Source organism: Rhinopithecus roxellana, chromosome 4 (assembly GCF_007565055.1).
Source record: "Rhinopithecus roxellana isolate Shanxi Qingling chromosome 4, ASM756505v1, whole genome shotgun sequence".
Classification (NCBI taxonomy): Eukaryota; Metazoa; Chordata; class Mammalia; order Primates; family Cercopithecidae; genus Rhinopithecus; species Rhinopithecus roxellana.
Genome location: NC_044552.1, coordinates 32615035 through 32634855, shown reverse-complemented (window position 1 = coordinate 32634855; position 19821 = coordinate 32615035). Strand labels below are relative to the sequence as shown.

The window sequence follows — 19821 nt, the reverse complement described above, 5'->3', positions numbered from 1 at the left end:
ATTCTGCCTCACTTTGGAGTGATTTTTAAATTATCTTTATCTCCATTTTGAGGCTATTACTCCTTTTCAAGCAGTATCTGGTTTATTCTTACATCCCCAAAGCTAGCGTGGTGGATTTACATAGCATGAGCTCAGTAAATACTTGTGTAACTAAATTGAAACGAAAATTCCATTCTTTTGTCTTCTTAATTAGACCTTTAACATGGAGATATGCAATGAATAGGATTAACTTCAAATATGAAACACAAGTGAGCCTTTTCTTGCAGTCTGAAAAACCATCACACCCCCTTGCTGAGGGAATGGCTCTCTTGCTAAAGAAAGCCATCACCAGTATCACTTTTCCTCACTTGAGCAATCGATTCTCCCAGGCATGGTCAGCAGTGAATAAACTGAATGTGGTTATATCAATAATTACAATAATATGAATATTCAGTTGAGTTGTCACAGACCTGAATCTTAAGTAACCAGGGCAAAACGAATGAAAAACAGAAAAGAGATATTAAAAAATAAAACTTCATTACATTTCCATTAGAACATCATTTCCCTACTGTATCACAGAAATGGGTTTACGGTATATCAAAGAGCATATCACTTTACCTTTAATGAGAGCTTGAAACTCTCTGTGCTTAACTGTTCCTCTCTGAAGGTCAATTTTTAAGGTCATGAGGAGTACAAACAGGAATTTGTGGTTTTCGTATAGGCCTCTGACAGAGTATATAAAAACCTCATATGTCAGGAACTCAATAATATTTGCAATTCTCTTCTGAGGTAGTGGTGACTTTTCAGATCTAAAATACATTTAAGAATCAAGGAAGCAAAGGGCAATTTGTTTTTTAAAGATACTTTTAAACTCAGGGTTACACATGAAGGTTTGTTACATAGGTAAACCTAATTCATGGGGGTTTGTTGTACAGATTACTTCATCACCCAAGTATTAAGCCTAGTACCCATTAGTTATTTTTCTTGATCCTCTCCCTCCTCCCACCCTCCACCATCTAATAGGCCGCAGTGTCTGTTGTTCCCCTCTATGTGCCCATGTGGTATCATCATTTAGCTCCCACTTATAAGTGACAGCATGTAGTATTTGGTTTTCCCTTCCTGTGTTAGTTTGCTAGGGATAATGGCCTCCAGCTCCATCCATGTTTCTGCAAAGGACATGAGTTCATTCCTTTTTATGGCTGCTTAGTATCCCATGTTGTGTATGTACCAGCTTTTCTTTATCCACTTTACTGTTGATGGGCATTTAGGTTGATTCCGTGTCTTTGCTATTGTGAATACTGAAAAAGCAATTTCTAAAACAGTAGAAATGCAAGCAAGCTTTGAAGTTACCACTTGTGGATGAAGGTAGTGAGGACTCACCTGGCCATGGACTGGTCAAATAACTTCAAGAATTGGGCCAGTGACGTCTGATACATGATGTTGACCATGCTCATCTCTGTGATGAGGAAGTAGAGGATGCTTCCGCGGGTGGCTGCGGGCCGGAACTCCTCCTGAGCTGCGTTGATCTTGATCTCAGTTTCTGCAGCCACATGCAACTTTTCACTTACCTCAGCTGCTGTCTGCTTGGTAGTTCGAAGTACACCAATGAGAGATTCATCATCTACCAGTGAGCCTAAAATTCAAAACAGGAAAACTGTTGTACACAGATGGGAAGGTTGCAAGGCAAGATACATCTCTTCTGAAAAAAAAAAAATACTGTTAACTTTCAACTTGATGTCTCCAAAGTCAGGAAGACCACTGGTACAGTAGAATCTTAAGACACCAAAAAGCTTCTAGTCCAACTACCATCCAATGCCTGAAGCCTTCTAAACATTCCCACTGACAGACTATCCCCCACTCTGCCTAAACATCTGCAAAAAGCAAAAGACCCATTTGACTGGGTCTTCACATGTCTCAAGACAATGATCATGTCTCCAGTGGTCTTTGCTGTTCCCCATGTGATAGGCTTCACCCCCATTGTCATCTTGGTGGCTCTCGTCAAGTGTCACAGCTTGTCCACCCCACTTGCCTCGGGGTGTGAACTAACCTGAACACTTCACACTGGGCTGTCATGCTGGTAGTTGAATGGTACACTCTTTCCTCACGCTGCCTTAGTAGAACAGTCGTTGCTATAGAAAACTCTAATCCCTCTGTCTCTAACAAGAGTAAATTGGGGTATAGTGAAAATGTCTCACCAGGAAGAGAAACTTGAATTTTATTTTTAGTTTTGCCTTTCATTATTGTTTTTTTTTTTTATTATTATTATACTTTAAGTTCTGGGGTACATGTGCAGAACGTGCAGGTTGGATACATAGGTATATATGGGCCATGTTAGTTTGCTGCACCCATCAACCCGTCATCTACATTAGGTATTTCTCCTAATGCTATCCCTCCCCCCAGCCCCTACCCCCGACAGGCCCCCGTGTGTGCTGTTCCCCTCCCTGTGTCCAAGTGTTCTTATTGTTCAACTCCCACTTATGAGTGAGAACACACGGTGCTTGGTTTTCTATTCTTATGTTACTTTGCTGAGAATGATGGTTTCCAGCTTCATCCATGTCCCTACAAAGGACATGAACTCATCCTTTTTAAAATTATTGTTTTTAATAGAAATAGTAGATGCTTACAATAATGAATTAAATTAAATTAAATTAAATTTTAATTAAATTTAAATGAATTTAATTAAACAATGAATTAAATTAAATTAATTTAATTTTAAATGTTTTAAAATTAAAATCTAAGGAAAGACACCTTGGATGTACTGAGCTAACAATCCCCAAATCTGCAAACAGCAGCACTCTGGCCTACCCTAGAGTTCTGGATGGCAGGCGAGTGCTGCAGGAAGGGCTGTGTTACTCTGATGGGCATGCTGTCTAATGTGGAAGTCCAACTTGGGATTAACCCCAAGGAAAGAGATCTTGATCCAACACACTCTTGGCTAGACTAGGGGAGCAGCCCCCAGTTCTGCTTGCTATATTTTTAATGCCCAGGGGTATCCCAAATGGCTGGGAGGAGTCACTGGACCAAAAGACAGACAGCTTCACTAGCAGGAGCAGTACAAGTAGGCAGATAAAAGGACTTTTCACTGAGCTCACCATAAAGGTACACTATTTCTGGAGGGTCGGGCTTGTTTAAATAACATCCCGGAATTAAGGTGCAGTTGGGAAGTATTCATTCACATCTAATAAGGTAGTAGAATTCAGGTTGCTGTGATTTGCCTGCTACAGAACAATATAATGTTTGTTGATTTTATTGGGTAAAATTTTCTTTTTATATATTGCAGAGAGAGTACATCCTCAAATTGAGGTGTGACATGATGATTTGGCTACCCAGAGGAGAACCTATCTTTCCCATCTAAAGTGGGAGGTCAAGCCAAGTAGAGGGTAAGCTGGGCCTTTGGTACCCAAGCTCCTCTGACGCAGATTACATGTGTCATAACTCATTGCAGTAACTGCATTTCAATGCCAAATGATATAATCAATCTAAAAAACAAATAGAGTGAGTTTCGCCATGTTGGCCAGGCTGGTCTCAAACTCCTGACCTCAGGTGATCTGCCCACCTTGGTCCCCCAAAGTGCCGGGATTACAGGCGTGAGCCACTGCACCTGGCTTGGGAGACAGAGCGAGACTCTGCCTCAAAAGAAAAAAAAATAGATTGAGCACATTAGTTTCTCTGGGGCAAGCAAATTAACCTATAATGAGTTACCTAGCTCTATCAGGAGCCCTTATTTGTCTCAGGAGAAAGCAATTATATCAAGAAAATTGTGTTATTCTCAGATGCTCAGTCTCTATTTGCTAATTTAAAAATCAGATTCTCTGCCGTCCCTCTTTAATGTCTAGATGGAAATTGCCTTGCTTGTTTTTGCATTGATAACATGACTATTTCCTAACATCTATAGTCATGAGGGCATTGAAAACAGTGTAAATGAAATCCTTATTCAGAATCTGTTATTTCATTACTTCTTAATAACACAATACCTTTTGTGGCACTTAATTTATAGAGGAGGTTATCTTCAAGTTCTTTCATCTTCCGCTTATTAAAAGTAACATCCTCCAAAAGTTTAACCCTCTCAGACTCTAACTCCTGTCATTAAAAAACAAAAAATAACATTGGAACTATAATTACCAGTTATTATAGCAAATCCAACTCACTAGTATTTATTAACCATTTTTAAAGTTTAAACCAAAGTGCCTTTTGAATGGCAGAAGAAATTACTATCATTAGTCAAATCTATCTATCCATATTTTTGATTCTGTGGAAATTTTTTTTTAATTATGTCCACTGTCATTAAGGTTCCACAGCACTTATACTGGCAGGCACCAGACAATTCTGCTAAACAATTTTGCCCAATTACCCCAAGCTCTCTTGCCAGCTTGAAGTTTATAAATAGCATGTCCCGTTCTCTTGGCCCTGTTCCCACACTGCTTCTGTAAGAAATGCTATCTTTATTTGCAGTCAGAACAAGTAGAAATAAAAAGGCGCTAACACCGAGAAACCAAGGGGCTACCCAGATTAAATGTGAGCTCTTGGCCTGGTTCCTATGGGAGCACCAGGTACCTGGTTTGGCACAGCCAGTTGCCAATACCAACCCATTTTCCATTTTATTTGTATCTCCTTCTACAGAGGGCAAACTTGAATGTTTACAGGGTATTTTTTTCTTACATAAAATGATACATTTTTAAAATTATATTTTGAAAAAATTTCAAGCGTTCAAAAAAGTTGCAAGCCTAATACAAGGAATTTTCATACAGCCTTCACCTAGATTCACCAAATCACATTTTGCTTTATCGCTATATCTCTATAGAAAACATAATATTGTCATTATTGTTATTATTATTATTACTACTGCTGAATCACTCTTGGATGTCATGTCCCTTTACCCCTAAACGTTTTAGCAAATCTCTGAAGAACCAGGTCACTCTTACATAAGCATAGTCCAATATTCAAATTCAGGAAATTTAACACTGAGAGCCATGTGTCAGTATCACTGATACTCTCACTAAACGTAGAGTCTACATTGAAATCATCTCAATAATATTCCTCATAACATTTTTTTCTGACTTTATACAGAATCACATGTTGCATGTAGAATTATATTAAAAGAAGGTGTTTTAAAACTTCTTATTTGGGAAGGTTTCTGGGAAAATTGCTTCAGAAATTTCATCATTTTCAGAAAATCTTCCTGAACCAGTCAATCAAAAGTCATGGCACAGTCTTTATCTGCAAATCTAATATAGTTTGTTTTGTTTTTGGGGGGTTTTTTTGTGTGTGTTTTGTTTGTTTGTTTGAGATGGAGTCTCCCTCTGACGCCCACGCTAAAATGCAGTGGTGTGATCTCGGCTCACTGCAACCTCCACCTCCCAGGTTCAAGTGATTCTCCTGCCTCAGCCTCCTGAGTAGCCGGGACTATAGGCGTGCACCACCACACCAGGCTAATTTTTGTATTTTTAGTAGAGATGGGGTTTCACCATGTTGGCCAGGCTGGTCTCAAACTCTTGACCTCAGGTAATCCACCTGCCTCAGCCTCCCAAAGTGCTAGGAATACAGGGCTGAGCCACCACGCCTGGCCTCTAATATAGTTTGTATCACAATCTATCAGTAGATTATTTCCCTCCAACTACGGTTTATGCATCTAGAAGACAGATACGTAAACTTTCCTATTCATCTTTGTATTATTGACAGTACTTGAGGCTTGGTAGAGAAGAAACTCAACCCAATAAATATTTGTCAAATTGAAATGTGCTGAATTTAGTCCAATTTCTTTATTTTACATTTGGAAAAGCCGAGGACCCAGAAATATGAACTCTGAATAACAAGGGTATTAGGCTGGTCTCTGCCAGTAACCAGCTGCATGTTATAACAGCCTAATACCCTTGTCCTCCAACTCCAAGACTAGTGTTATTGGCATTGTACTTACAGGGTGGCAGGATTTGATGGTGCGATGAAGAGCATTGCTCTATTTGCAGGGAAATAACCAGTTAGTCATTTTCATTAAAATGGTCACCCCTGGGTGGCAGTATAGGAATACATGGACAAAATGTATTAGCTTCCTTTTCTGAATATCAGACATCATAGCACAGTGGACTCTTGCTAAACTTCATAGTAGGACCTGTAAGGCTTATCTAGGAGGCTTGCCAGGCTGCAAAGTCCCTGTGCTGTTATAGATGAAGACCCTTATTTTCTTTGGTCTCCATTTGCTCATCTGTAAAAATGTGGGTGTAATAGGAGGATTGTTAGCAGGGTTAAATACAATGTTTAGAATACCCTCCTGTATATTAAATGTGCATTTTTTTCTCCAGCAAGGTTGCTATGAGTTCCTTAGCACTTCTCTTGAAGAGGAAGCTAGGGAATGAGACAAGCAGGTGTGGGGAGCCCTGAGGACCTTTGGGCAGTGGAGTTGCTTGACTTCTGGAGGTTAGTGCAGCCTGCAGGGGGGATCTAGACCAGCGAGGAATCATCTCAAAATAAACCCACAGCACCAATTAGACCACAGGGGACTAATCATCAACAGTTAACAGCATGGGATCCTGAGAGGTGATGGGAACAGTGAATTGCCGGGCCAGGGCCATCTCTGCGTGGCTGTGGAAGAGGAACATGTTCCCTTCCCGGACTGCATAAGCCCCAGGTTTACTGGAAACTAAGATCAAACAACTAAGAGAGTCAAAGCTGGGACTGTGCCCTTTTCACTCCACCAGATCAGCTACCTTTCAAGGGCCTGTCCCTTGGTGAGCTGTCCATGAGCCAGGCAGGATGCTGCCTTCCACTGAGTCTATTTCTTTGGTGTCTGTGTCATTTCTCTCTCCCTTCTTGGATGTCTTTCCTGTGTCTGGGAACCTGGATTCCCATCTCCTCTTTTCCCTCCTCTGCCTGTTTTCCTCCCTTGTCCTTCTGTTTCTCTCCCATCCACTTCATGCCTTGCTGCTCTTATTATTTCTAACCTTGCCTTGCCTTGAATCTTCCATTCTAAAATTAATTACTTTCTCATATTTTATGCAAATGTACTTTATAATGCAGATAATAACATTACATTTTTATGCAATTATATTTTATGCATAAAACTTAATGTTTTCTGAGCGTCAACTTAAAAATTAGTTTAATCTTGTATCAGTCTCTTAAAATCTTCCAGTCCTAAGTTGTTCTTTGTTTTATTAGAACCCTTAGTTAGACTTAATTTCCCTGCAAATTTCATTTAATTAAAAATAAAGGTATGGCTCCCTATATCATTAGATTATTGGACTGAAGCAGTTGAAACTACTACAGAGGAAATAAGAGCCATTCAGAGCAATTTCTTTTTCTCTCAATCATTGTTTTATTGATGTTTTCAGGTGTCCCCAAGACAAGGACTATAGCTAGTCAGTACACCTAGAAGTTTAAAGACAGAAGTAGAAAGAGGGGTGTGTGTGTGTGTGTGTGTGTTTGAGGCTGGATGAGAAGATGAGTTACATGATTTCTTGACAGGAATTAAGGCTACAAAAGAAATATTTATGTTAACAAGGATAAATATGGTTTTTAAATTTTTTTCTTTTTCACATACTTAGCAATTTCTCAATACATTTTAAGCATTTCTTAGAAGCAGAAATTCTTTACCTTGAGAGAGAGATTACCTGTTTCTCTGTTAGAATTACTCTCCTTAGTAACTGATTCTCAAGTCCTTTCATTGTAACAGTGAAATCAATGACTGATGTTTTAGCATTAATCTCTGGGGTAAAGGCAGGGTTTGGTAACTTTGTAGTAATGTAAAGTTTAAACGTATCCATGATATCACATTCCTTATCACCAACTTTCACCTACATAAATTCACATATAAAATTAAAAATAGCTTAAAGGACAGGGAAAGGAACTTGGGTTCAATTTAGAAAAGAATTTACCTGTCAGTGCTGTGAAACTTGAATAAATTGGGAAGGAAAGTTAAAAAATTTTAATCACTAATCCTAAATAATAAAGCCTATTAAATTTAGAATCATTTAGAATTGTATTCCTGCCTGGCGATGTTTTTAGCAATGATCCCAAACAAATCAAATGAAAAAGTTATCCAAAGCAAATAGGTGAATAAAGTAAAACTTAGACACATCTAAGATTTGACTTTAACACCTTAGCAAGTACTTGTCACTCCCATCAGTTGTTTGTAGTACAGGAGCTGCTATTTTTTCCCCCGGTTAAGAAAATTGTTTCCTACTGTGGAAATTTGCTATGTTTATAGAAAATTTTATTTTTTTAATTTCATAGGTATATCTGAAGCATATTTGATAACAGAAAAAGTTAATGTAATTTGCAAAGGAAAAATGCCAACTTTTTTCAAAAAGGTAACATTTATCTTAAACACTACTATTTGTAGCATGTTGAAAAAACAATTGGTTTTGCTATCTAAAAATCAGGTGGCAATCACAGAATTTTTAAATGACTTAAATCTCTGGTTACTCTTAATTCTGCATGTGTCTAAAAACATCACTAAGGCCACCATCACATTCTAAGGCATTATGCCTTCATACTGCAGATAAAAATCTAGGATATTTCAAAAGACCTTCAGGAATGGAGAGTCTACAACCTCTTTTGGCATATTAAATATGCCATATAAGATAAGCCAGATACAGATAAACACTGTATGATCTCACATGTGAAATCTAAAAAAGTGAAACTCACAGAAGCCGAGAATAGAACAGTGGTTGCCAGCGGGGTAGGGAATGGGAGAAATGGGGAGATGTTGGTCAAAGGGTACAAACTTTCAGTTATAAGATGAATAAGTTTCAGGTATCTAAAGTATAGCATGTGTGGTGATGGATGTGTTAAATTAATTTGATTGTGGTAATCACTGTACAATGTATATGTATACCAAATTACCACATTGTACAGTTTAAATATATATGATCTTTACTTGTGGATTAAACATTTTTTAAATGCAGTTCAAAATTGTGGATGAGTCCATAATATCCAAGCAAGTCATCAAAATTTTGTTCTTAGCTTCTTTTTATGAAAAAGAGAAATTCTACCCTCTAATCTCATAGAATATGATGCTAAGCTTCAGAACACTAACTGGGCTTTATTTATTTTTCCCCCTATAAACTCATAAAGGCTTAAGTATATATTGGATGCTCCATAAACTTTGCTGAATGAATTTTTTAAAATGTGGCATATGGAAGATTTCACATTATGAAGAAAATTTTTCTGAATAAATCTGTCTTTGTTTAATGAGAAAATATTCATTTTTTACTTATTCACTGATATTCATGAAATTAAATTGTCCAAAGTGAAAAGCACCCAATCAGAAATGCTGTTATAAAACCGAAGAAGCCTAAAGGTAAAGAATGGCATGAATTAAAAATGAAACACTTATACATATTGAAAACAATTCATCACCAACAATTGAGAACAATATTCCATAGCTTCCAACAAAGTCAATGAACTTAGACTGAAAATAAAGAGATAAATGACCAAATCAATGTGTATAGACTTTATTAAAATGTCATTTCCTCCAGGGAAGAAATTCAGGTTATTTTGTAAAAATGTATACATATAAGACTTGCAAAACCAATATCAAGAGTTGCTTAAACATATATATATATTGTGTTGCACTAACATATTAAGACCAGACAATGTATTTCCTTAATGTTATTTAGTTTCAGCTAAATGACTACTCTTACCAAAATATTGCCCCCACCTCAGCAATTTTTATATGCTATAAAAAATAGAAAGAAACACTGAAGTGTCAGTCTGGAAATAGTTCATTTCCGATGTACCAAATACTACTGCCTAAAGGAAATTGCATTTGTTGCTATGCTCAAAAAGATAAGTAGATGTCACCATTGTTCTTTTCTTTCTTTCTCTTTCTTAATTTTTTTTTTTTTTTTAACAAAGCTCACCTTGAAAGTGGTGCCAGATTTAATAAAATTCTTTTCTAATACATTATCCAAGGCTGGATCCAGCTCTTCACGAATGTCCTCAATGAGAAGGGGTCGGCCCAAGGAAAGGCTGTCCTCCAAGTGTGTGCGAAAATATTTATGGTTCAGAGATGTCACCTAAACAGAAAGAACTCATTGGTCTATCAGTGTTACAAAGAATGTGCCCATCGCTACGGGAAACCAAGAGATTTTTTGGACAGTAACCAAGAATTTTAAGGGCAATACAGGAAGACTTACTTAAAAAAATTAAAGTAACACACAAAAATTAATTTCTAACACTTGGTGAGTCATGTTTTTGTTGAATGGGGTCTGGGTGTGTAATAGGGTCTCTCTGATCAAAAAAGGAGGATCAAGGGGCATTGCTCAGATGGAATGTCAGAGTTCTGCTCCTGACAGATGGAAGAGAATAGTCAAGGATTAATCCTTTCAAACTCACATAGATATAATCACTCAGAGAAAGCAAAGCAACTTGCATATCTGGATATTCATTTATTTTCTCAGGACCCCTACAAGATGAGTAAGTGATAAAAAGTAAACATAAGAATGTCAGAGCCGGGCGCAGTGTCTCAAGCCTGTAATCCCAGCACTTTGGGAGGCCAAAACGGGCAGATCACGAGGTCAGGAGATCGAGACCATCCTGCCTAACATGGTGAAACCCTGTCTCTACTAAAAAATACAAAAAACTAGCCGGGCAAGGTGGCGGGCGCCTATAGTCCCAGCTACTCGGGAGGCTGAGGCAGGAGAATGATGTAAACCTGGGAAGTGGAGCTTGCAGTGAGCTGAGATCCGGCCACTGCACTCCAGCCTGGGTGACAGAGTGAGACTCCGTCTCAAAAAAAAAAGAAAAAAAAGAACATCAGAAATGATATATTGAGTCGCATCGCAGGTCTATCCATGTATTCTGTCTCCTACTCAGAAGAATTTAACACTTTCCATAAGTCAACCTAAAAGACTATACATTGACTTTATATATGCTTACATTTTTTAAAACTACAATTCTGAATTCCTGGTTGGGTCCTCTGTGTTTAGTTTAATGTATTTGTTATTAGTTAAAATAGACACACTGTACTGGTTGGTCTCTGCATGAGTCAATTGGATTTGAACCCTTATGTTGCCTAGGATCCCTCCCCCTGCCTTACTGTGAGGATTCCCAAAGGCTCATTTCTCAACTCGTTGTATCCTATCTTCTGAATTCAACTAATGTCTTATGCTATTGTGGGTGCAGACCATAAGACACAAGGAAGAACCCACTGGGACAACAGGCAATTAGGAGAACGGAATTAAATATGTATCTCTCAATTACTATGATAAAAAGAAGATATGAAATATAAAACTTAAATCAGCCTACTTTTGTCCTGTTTTGATTAAAAAGGAAATAACTAAAAAGAAATTCTGCACATGAAGGAAGTTGCTTCCCTGGATGAATAGCTTTCTTTATACAAATAATGTGCTGTAAAGACCTTCCTATAAGTTAATAAGGTAAAAGAACCTAAACAAAGAGCTTTTATGAACTTAATAAACAAGGTGAAGAAAAGCACCAGTAAGACTAAATTTGCTTATATCCTGCTTTATTTCTCAAGGGGTAAATTCTATTTTTGTGATTTCTTTCCCAAGTAAGAAGATAATTATCTTCAATCATCTTCCATGTATTTTATAAACTTGAAATAATATTTTGGAATCCTAATTTCAGGTTTATTTCATTTGATTTTTCTTGTGAAACACTATGTATGTGGTAACCACCACCAGAGCCTGGTTCACCTGCACAGAGACTGGTATTGGGTCTTTACAAGGTGACCAGTGAATTCCTGATGGCGAGGCTTAGTAAATACACTCTCTTTCCACAAGTCAGAGTTGTAGATCCTGGAGATGGCATTGAAGGTAGGCTTGGCAAACAAAGCTGCCAAGGTTGACCACAGCCCTGGGCATATAAACCATGCTTTGTGTTTCATTTGCATGTGTTTGTACATGTGCTTATCCACATAAGAAAATAATGTTGTCTGAGTAAAAAGAATATAATTCAGTCTATTTCCATCCCAGCAGTGGATGATTTTTAAAATAAGAAAGTGTCTTGGCCATATTTCTGTTCCTTCCGCAAGAAGGTTCCTGGGACTGGGTTGCATCAGAAAGGGCATTAGTGAAGACTATCAGTGAATTTAATCCTGAAATGGAGAGCTAAAGCTATGACCAGAAAAAATAGCAGCATTCATGGCCAAGTGACACAGGAGCATGCATTGAGCTAAGGAGGTCCAGGCAAGGTTCCAAGAACAAGATGAGCAGGGAGACTGAAAGCCAGGGGAGCCAAGGGGAATGGGGCCAGGGACAAGTTATAGTTGACCTGGCTGCAGAAACTAAGAAGTGTTCTGGTATACCACATTTGTGCACCCTTGAAAATGTGGCCCCTAAGAAGCTTCATGGAAATGGACACTATTTCTTTTAACTCTTCTCTTCTATTTACATTGCCTGGTCCATTCTAGGATTTCCCTGGGTTTTCTTAGTAAACATAGACTGATGTATTGTGTTCTGGAGTATTGAGGAGGTGGGGTATTTAGGTGTGCTTCCCAGCACTGGGCTGTATCCACTTGCATAAGAAGCACTGATCTCAGGAGGAAATCTTTCAATATTTCACCACTAAATATGATGTTTGTTATGGCATTTTGTAAAAAGAAACTCTTTACCTAATTAAGGAAGATCCCTCCCAGTTTGCTGGAAATTTGATCATGAATGGGCATTGAATTTTACCAAGTGCTTTTTTTTCATATTCATCAAGATGACTACATTATTTTCCTGGTTCTTTTTTTCTATAATGATGACACACTTTGATAAATTCACTTAAATTCAATAAATATCAGAATTTCTACTCAAAAAGAGCAGTGCAGAACATGTAAAGATGAATAAAACTTGGCCAACAATGAGTTCATGGTACAGCAGAAATAAAAGATAAATGTGCATAGAACAATAACTTAAGTCAGATTCTAAGTCCACAACAGAAGTGCAAACAAGACATTGTGAGGATTCAGGACAGGCTATATTGTGCTGGGGACACAGAAAAGTCGTGATGGAGGTAGTGGTGAATATGGACTTTGAACAATATCTGAGATTTTTATCTGGGATATAAGTGGAGGGTGGAAAAAGACATTTTTGTTAGTAGAAATAGTATAAGCAAAAATATGGGGGCAGGAGGTTTAGAACTCTGGGAACAGTGTCTAGGAAACACTGAATATCTCACATTGGTAGTTGAATTAAAATATCAAGAGTAACAGAATCCCTAAGGGTGTCAGGAATGTTGGAATCCTGCCCTTGTCTACCCCCACCTTAAAATTAACACCTTATTAGACGCAAGCACCAAAGCCGGACTCAGTAAGCTACGTAGTACCCAGAGCCTGAGCAAAGTTGGCATGAATGGTCTTGAACTGAGGGATCACAATATTCTATTTGCCACTTTCCTATAGGACCAAACCCAAGGCCCGGAACAAAAGCCACATTCAATATTAGCAAAAACAATGGAGTCAGGGAAATGTACAAGGAGGAGGAGGGAGGATCCAAAGAGAGAACAAAAGAGAGAAAAGAATCAGAGCTGTTGCCCCAAATTGCTGTTACAAAACTCAAGAGTGTGAATTAGCAAACGTTTGTCATGGAGATGACAACTTTATGACTGCAGATTCAATTGAAATTTTGAAAAAGTTTCATTGATTTCAAGATGACTTTCCCCTGCACCAAATGCTACATACCTGCAAATCATTTTCTTTTTCCTTTGATTTAATCCAAGTTTTGCCTTGAGTTTGTGGGTCTATGAGGAGTGGGTATCTGGTGGCCTTTGTCACAATTATGCCATTCTGAATTGAGAGATCATCTCCTGGTAATCCCTGTAGCCCCCACTCACCAATCTGAACAACAGGAAATGGATATCACCATTCAAAGGAGAACAGGAATGCCCTCATTAGTAATTAAAAGTACCATAAAGTAAAATAATTTAAAATATGGACATTATTTTCCTTTGAGACTAAGAAATTTGTACTTCTAAAAAAGCAAACTTGTAAATGTGAACAAAATAACATTCACATAAAAAAAAAAACAAATTTATAATCTAATGAATCCCTTCTTTAATCACCCAAAACAAGGTTTATCCTTTTGCATTGTATTTTCATACTTAGGGGAATCATAGGAAGTTGACTGCATATTGAACCTGATTTGGGGTTAATGGAGATAGTGAATATAATGAGATGTCAGAGAAGAAGATAAGTCCCAAGCAATTAGCCCCCGATAGCTTCCCCTTCCGGCCCTTTGGTTCTGCCCGCATGATGTACGGGTGATTGCATAGCTGGAGATAAATTAGATGAGTTATTATATTACCAGGAGCTCATCAGTGACACTTTTGTGAATATTTCCTTCTCCAAATTTAGAGCAGATTGCCAGCCTCCCGCACCATGATCAATAAAATCACCAAGCCAGGCGCAGTGGTTCATGCCTATAATCCCAGCATTTTGGGAGGCTGGGAGGGTCACTTGAGCTCAGGAATTTAAGGCTGCAGTGAGCCATGATCACACCACTGCACTTCAGTCTGGGCTACAGAGCAAGACTTTGTCTCTAAAAAAATAAAATAAAATAAAATAATCAGAGATCCAATGAGCCAACCAGCCTCCACCTTTGTTAAATTATCCCAGGACTCCCAAAGGCCATAATTAATAAAGAATATTCTGGCCCACGTTGCTTCACCAGTGCCCAATGCATCTACAACACATAATCTATTCCCTGTAAGGGTGAATTCAACGATGTTTGAATTGGAAAAGATTAGTTTTTAACTTTTAAATACAGATAACATGAAATTAATAGCTTGGCATCCCCTAAGGAAACAGCAACTGGAGAGCAGATTTGCAAATCAGAAAAGCAACTCATGAATACAAATTGCCTGGAAAGCATTTATTACCACAGAAGCTCTGCAAGATATACTGGAAATTGACAGTGGCATCAAATTCCCAGCAAGGAAGGTTAGTATGAAAGGCCTTGCTATTACTTAGGGTCATCAGAACACACTATTGTGTTCTGTTATTAGACACTAAAAAAGATAGCAAATAAGGAAAATAAGGTTAATACCAGCACAAACCATGCCTACATTTGCCTAAAATGTTTGAAAGAGAGTATGACTTCACAGGAGTGATGTAAATAATGAAGAGTTATAAGAAGGGCCCAGTATTAGCAAGCCTATATCTCTCAAATGATCTTTCAGTTCATAGCAATGCAATTGGTCTTAATTTGGAAGCAAGATTACTTAAAACACAAAGAAACGTTTATACCACAAAGAAAATTATTTTTAAAAAACTCTTAAGTGCTTTCAAATCAATCTTTCTAGTTAAAGAAAAAATTTAATGAACCTGGGTTTCCTCTTTTTTTATGAGATGGAGTTTCTTTATTGTTGCCCAGGCTGGAGTGCAATGGCATGATCTCGGAACCTCTGCCTCCCCGGTTAAAGTGATTCTCCTGCCTCAGCCTCCTGAGTAGCTGGGATTACAGGCACGTGCCGTCACGCCCAGCTAACTTCTGTATTTTTAGTAGAGACGGGGTTTCACCATGTTGGTCAGGCTGGTCTTGAACTCCTGCCCTCATGATCTGCCCTCCTCGGCCTCCCAAAGTGCTGGGATTACAGGCATGAGACACTGCACCCAGCTGGGTTTCTTAGTAAGAAATAAAGTGAGATTGAAATTCAAATAATATTGGGAAAGTAAAACTTACGGTTGGAGGATCCACCAACATTGAAATAAGATTCAGGTTTTCTGTGAAAGGAATTTTCCGTGCTCTCAACTCCATTTCCCATTGATCTTTAAGCAAATAGTTCCTAAATATCTGATTGAAAGGACCAAGGTAGGAAAGGAATCCCGTGCACAGCAGAATATCACCTACAAGTCTGTGAAGAAAAAACACACAGCCCCCTCCCCAAAGTGAGTCACCTGACATGTTTTAAGCTCTTCCGCTAAGTTGTTTGAGAGGTCACAGTCTTGGAGACGGAGTCTTGCTCTGTCTCCCAGGCTGGAGTGCAGTGGCCGGATCTCAGCTCACTGCAAGCTCCCCTCCCGGGTTTACGCCATTCTCTCGCCTCAGCCTCCCAAGTAGCTGGGACTACAGGCGCCCGCCACATCGCCCGGCTAAGTTTTTGTATTTCTTTAGTAGAGACGGGGTTTCACCATGTTAGCCAGGATGGTCTCGATCTCCTGACCTCGTGATCCGCCCGTCTCGGCCTCCCAAAGTGCTGGGATTACAGGCTTGAGCCACCGCGCCCGGCCGAGAGGTCACAGTCTTGCTCTGTTACTGGGTGAAATCCTTCTTTGCCCTTGCTTAATGCTTGGTAGCCAGGCATGGAAAAGACCGTGCAAAGCGGAGCCCAAAACCCAAAAGTGGGTGGGAGTAGCCACATGTGGGGTGGTCAGGAAGCAAGAAAGAAGGCTTCCTCCTGAAGCCTACAGGTCGTGAGCCTTGGTACTGTGCAGAAAGTATCTTCCCCCATCCTGTCCCTTGGTCTTGTTCAGATTTCAGTCTTGTGTTAAGCCATTTTTTCTTTCCCCTCCCTTTTTATTTATTTATTTATTTGTTTGTTTGTTTATTGCCATTTTCTTGCTCCCCTCTCATTGCACTCTCTTTTAAGTTTTCTAAGGACACCAATAGACACCAGTGAAAGACAGCCTTGCATTTACAACAAACCATTGATCCACACTTTCAAAATCATTGAGGTGAAGCGCAGAGAGCATCTAGATGGCCCTGGCAAATCCAAATAATATCAAAAGCTCTCTCATACTGAACCATGGCTGAGATGTAAAATATTTCACAAAATCTTCTTCACCCTCTATAGTGTTTCACCTAAGAGTGCATGATTTAAGTTGTAAGCACTGTCATAGATGACGGGATTCAGAAATGAACACATGGAAATGAAGGAGAAAAGCATTTCACCGTGGAAATGGACTTTATGTTCTCTAATGTCACAAAGAAAGAGTGACTGTGAAGAAGACCCAGATTCGCACCTATTAATCTGAGCTTTGAATTCTTTACTTTGCTGGGTCCATCGGACTTTTTCTCCACTCAGCCCATCGATGAGAGTGGAGGCGGCCTGCATCTTTTTCCGGCACGTATCAGCATCATTAAGCAAATCCTGCAGCCATAATGGGAGAATGTCTCAAAAAAAAACTTTTCTAAGTGCTTAACACAAACATCCATTATTTTCACACATAAAAATACACAGGGGAATTTCTTAATTTACAAAATAATATAACCTAAAAATACAGTATGCATGAAACTTCACATATTAAATTTTGATCATTCATAATATAGTGATTTTACCTTACGAAATTTCAAGGAAAGCAATTTTGTAAGACAGAATCCAAATCACATAATTTATCTTGTAATCAGATAAATTAAAATAGTATTTCTATTGAACATTTTCAAAACAGAATCAAATCAATAAGATTTGCCCTTTCGATGTCTTGGATGCAGTAATAATCCTGAGTTCTTTGCCATTTACAAAGTATTTTCTCCTGGAAAAATCCCAGACAACAGTAGCATGCAGCAGCTGGCTTGGACCAACTCATAAGAGCCAATTGTTAAATTTTTAGAGTATTTGTGAGCTGGTGCTAAACACAGCCTTTATTAAAAATTAAACTATGTAAGCTTACAATTAAAAAATTATATTAAAAGCAAAAGTAATAAATAACAAAAGCTTACTTCCTAATTATTTAAATGTTAATATTATCTATGCTCTTGACGTTAAGGCCGTTGTATCTGGATGGTGGAAATAGTATGCAATGGTGTACTGCCATGCACCTTTTCCCAAATCTGTGCTCAGTGACGTTACATTGGTAGTTTAGAATTGCCAATGATGGGAGTATTTCCACCACAGAAATCAGCAAATATTACAAATCTGGGCTTTCCTGTCCCCGCACGGCACACTAGACTGTTAAACATTTACCAGACCACCACTGCTTACATCCTATCCCAAGAGGTCATATGAGGATCCCCATTTTACAAACAGAGCTAGGTAGATTGCCCCAAACCACACAATTAACAAATGTCTGAGCTGCATCTCAAACCCAGTTTTCTAACCCTCAAATCAGTGATGGTACAGCTTGATCAGTGAAAACACACACAAAAAAATTTGGAGCACCAAAGATCCAAAACAGATAGGCATGCTGGCCAATATTTTGTCATCACAATGATTTGCCTGATTTCCGAATATAGCATGCTCTTGTATAAAGTTTCAGTACACCATTTTGGGGATTTTGTATATTTAATCTCACCATTTTCTCATTCATTGCTGCATCAAATTTTGCCTGTACTTTATCCAGCTCAGCTTGCTTCTCATCCAGCAGGGCTTGTGCCTTCCCTAACTCAGCATTAGCAACTGCTAACCGGCCTTCCTGCTTGGCCAGGTTGGCCTGAAAAGAAGAAGACATGGTTAGTGTATTAGCTGCACGAAACAGTCATGATTGCAATTGGTAGATAACACAAATCACATAATTTCTGCCCTACATGGGACTTTTGAGCTCATCTGTTTCAGTGTCTTCGGCTGGGAAAGCAGAGAGTCTTGGAGGGTATTTCATTACTTTTAAATTTTTAATTACTGGCCAGGTGCGGTGGCTCACGCCTGTAATCCCAGAACTTTGGGAGGCTGAAGATCACTTGAGCCCAGTTCAAGACCAGCCTGGGCAAAACAGGGAGAAAAATAGAAAAACTAGCTGGGTATGGTGGTGTGCACCTGTAGTCTAAGCTACTCTGGAGGCTGAAGCAGGAGGATCGCTTGGGCCCCGGAGGTCAAGGCTGCAGTGACCCGTGATCGCAATACTGCACTCTAGCCTGGGTGACAGAGTGAGACCCTGTCTCAAAAAAAATTTTTTTTAATTATTAATGTTCAATAAGAAAACATGGAAAATGCAGCAATGTATAGGAAGGAGAACAAAAGTTACCCCGATTTTACTCAGACATAACCTGTGAGTGTTGTGTTAGGAAGTTGGTAATTGGCATTTTGATTTTTTTTTTATTTCATTTCGTTTTATGAAGGTCCCAAGTCCCTCATGAACATTAGTTATATGACTGCACGATATTCTACATGTTGGAGGTATCATAATTAACCTTTTTCCTACTCGTATACATTTCTCCACCCCCCATTTTTAGTTATTACAAATAATGTTGTGAGTATTGGATATGTAAACATTTAGGATTGTTACTTTGCTACAATGTAATTTCAAAGATTCTGCAAGTGAAATTACTGTAACAGTATTTCATGTTTTTCTAAGTCCTACAATGTGGTAATGATCTGCTTCTTATAAATTTAAAATAATCAGTAAAGTAATCTAGGCCCAAAGCCTTCTGGGGTAGAAGTTCTTTGATACCTTTCTTATTTTTGTTCTCAATGTTTATTTGAATTTAGCTCCTTTTCCCATAACATTTTTATTTCATTTAGATTTTCTAATATATTGACATATAACTATGTAATATTTGCAGCCTGGCACAGTGGCTCACACCTATAATCCTAGCAGTTTGGGAGGCTGAGGGAGGAGGATTGCTTAAACCCAGGAATTCAAGGCTACAGTAAGCTATGATTGCACCACTGCACTCCAGTCTAGGGGCCAGAACGAAACTCTGTCTCTCAAAAAAAAATTGCTTTATAATTATTTGAATCTTCACATCTAGAATTATGAGGATTTATCTTTCTATTTTCATTTGTTTTTATTTTCTTCTTGATTAGATTTTCCTGGAATATTTCTTACAGTTTTGTTTTTGTAAAGTATAGGTTCTTAGATTTGCTCATTAATGCTGGCCAGGAGTGGTGGCTCACACCTGTAATCCCAGCATTTTGGGAGGCCAAGGCAGGCGGATCACGAGGTCAGGAGATCGAGACCATCCTGGCTAACATGGTGAAACCCCATCTCTACTAAAAATACAAAACAATTAGCTGGGCGTGGTGGCAGGC

General features: G+C 38.6%; 1 protein-coding gene across 3 annotated transcripts in view; it reads right to left on the bottom strand.

Annotated features, from left to right (window-relative positions):
- The window catches only part of DNAH8 (dynein axonemal heavy chain 8), a 332681-nt gene that overhangs the window by 92821 nt on the left and 220039 nt on the right, over positions 1-19821 (bottom strand). For all 3 annotated transcript variants that reach the window (XM_010389720.2, XM_030929346.1, XM_010389721.2), the window contains 9 exons: positions 18149-18286; positions 16880-17007; positions 15600-15771; positions 13601-13756; positions 9834-9989; positions 7581-7763; positions 3954-4059; positions 1360-1612; positions 598-788 (listed from right to left, as the gene is read on the bottom strand). In XM_010389720.2, the coding sequence (XP_010388022.2) occupies positions 598-788; positions 1360-1612; positions 3954-4059; positions 7581-7763; positions 9834-9989; positions 13601-13756; positions 15600-15771; positions 16880-17007; positions 18149-18286 (1483 nt within the window). The remainder of the gene's footprint in view (positions 1-597; positions 789-1359; positions 1613-3953; positions 4060-7580; positions 7764-9833; positions 9990-13600; positions 13757-15599; positions 15772-16879; positions 17008-18148; positions 18287-19821) is intronic.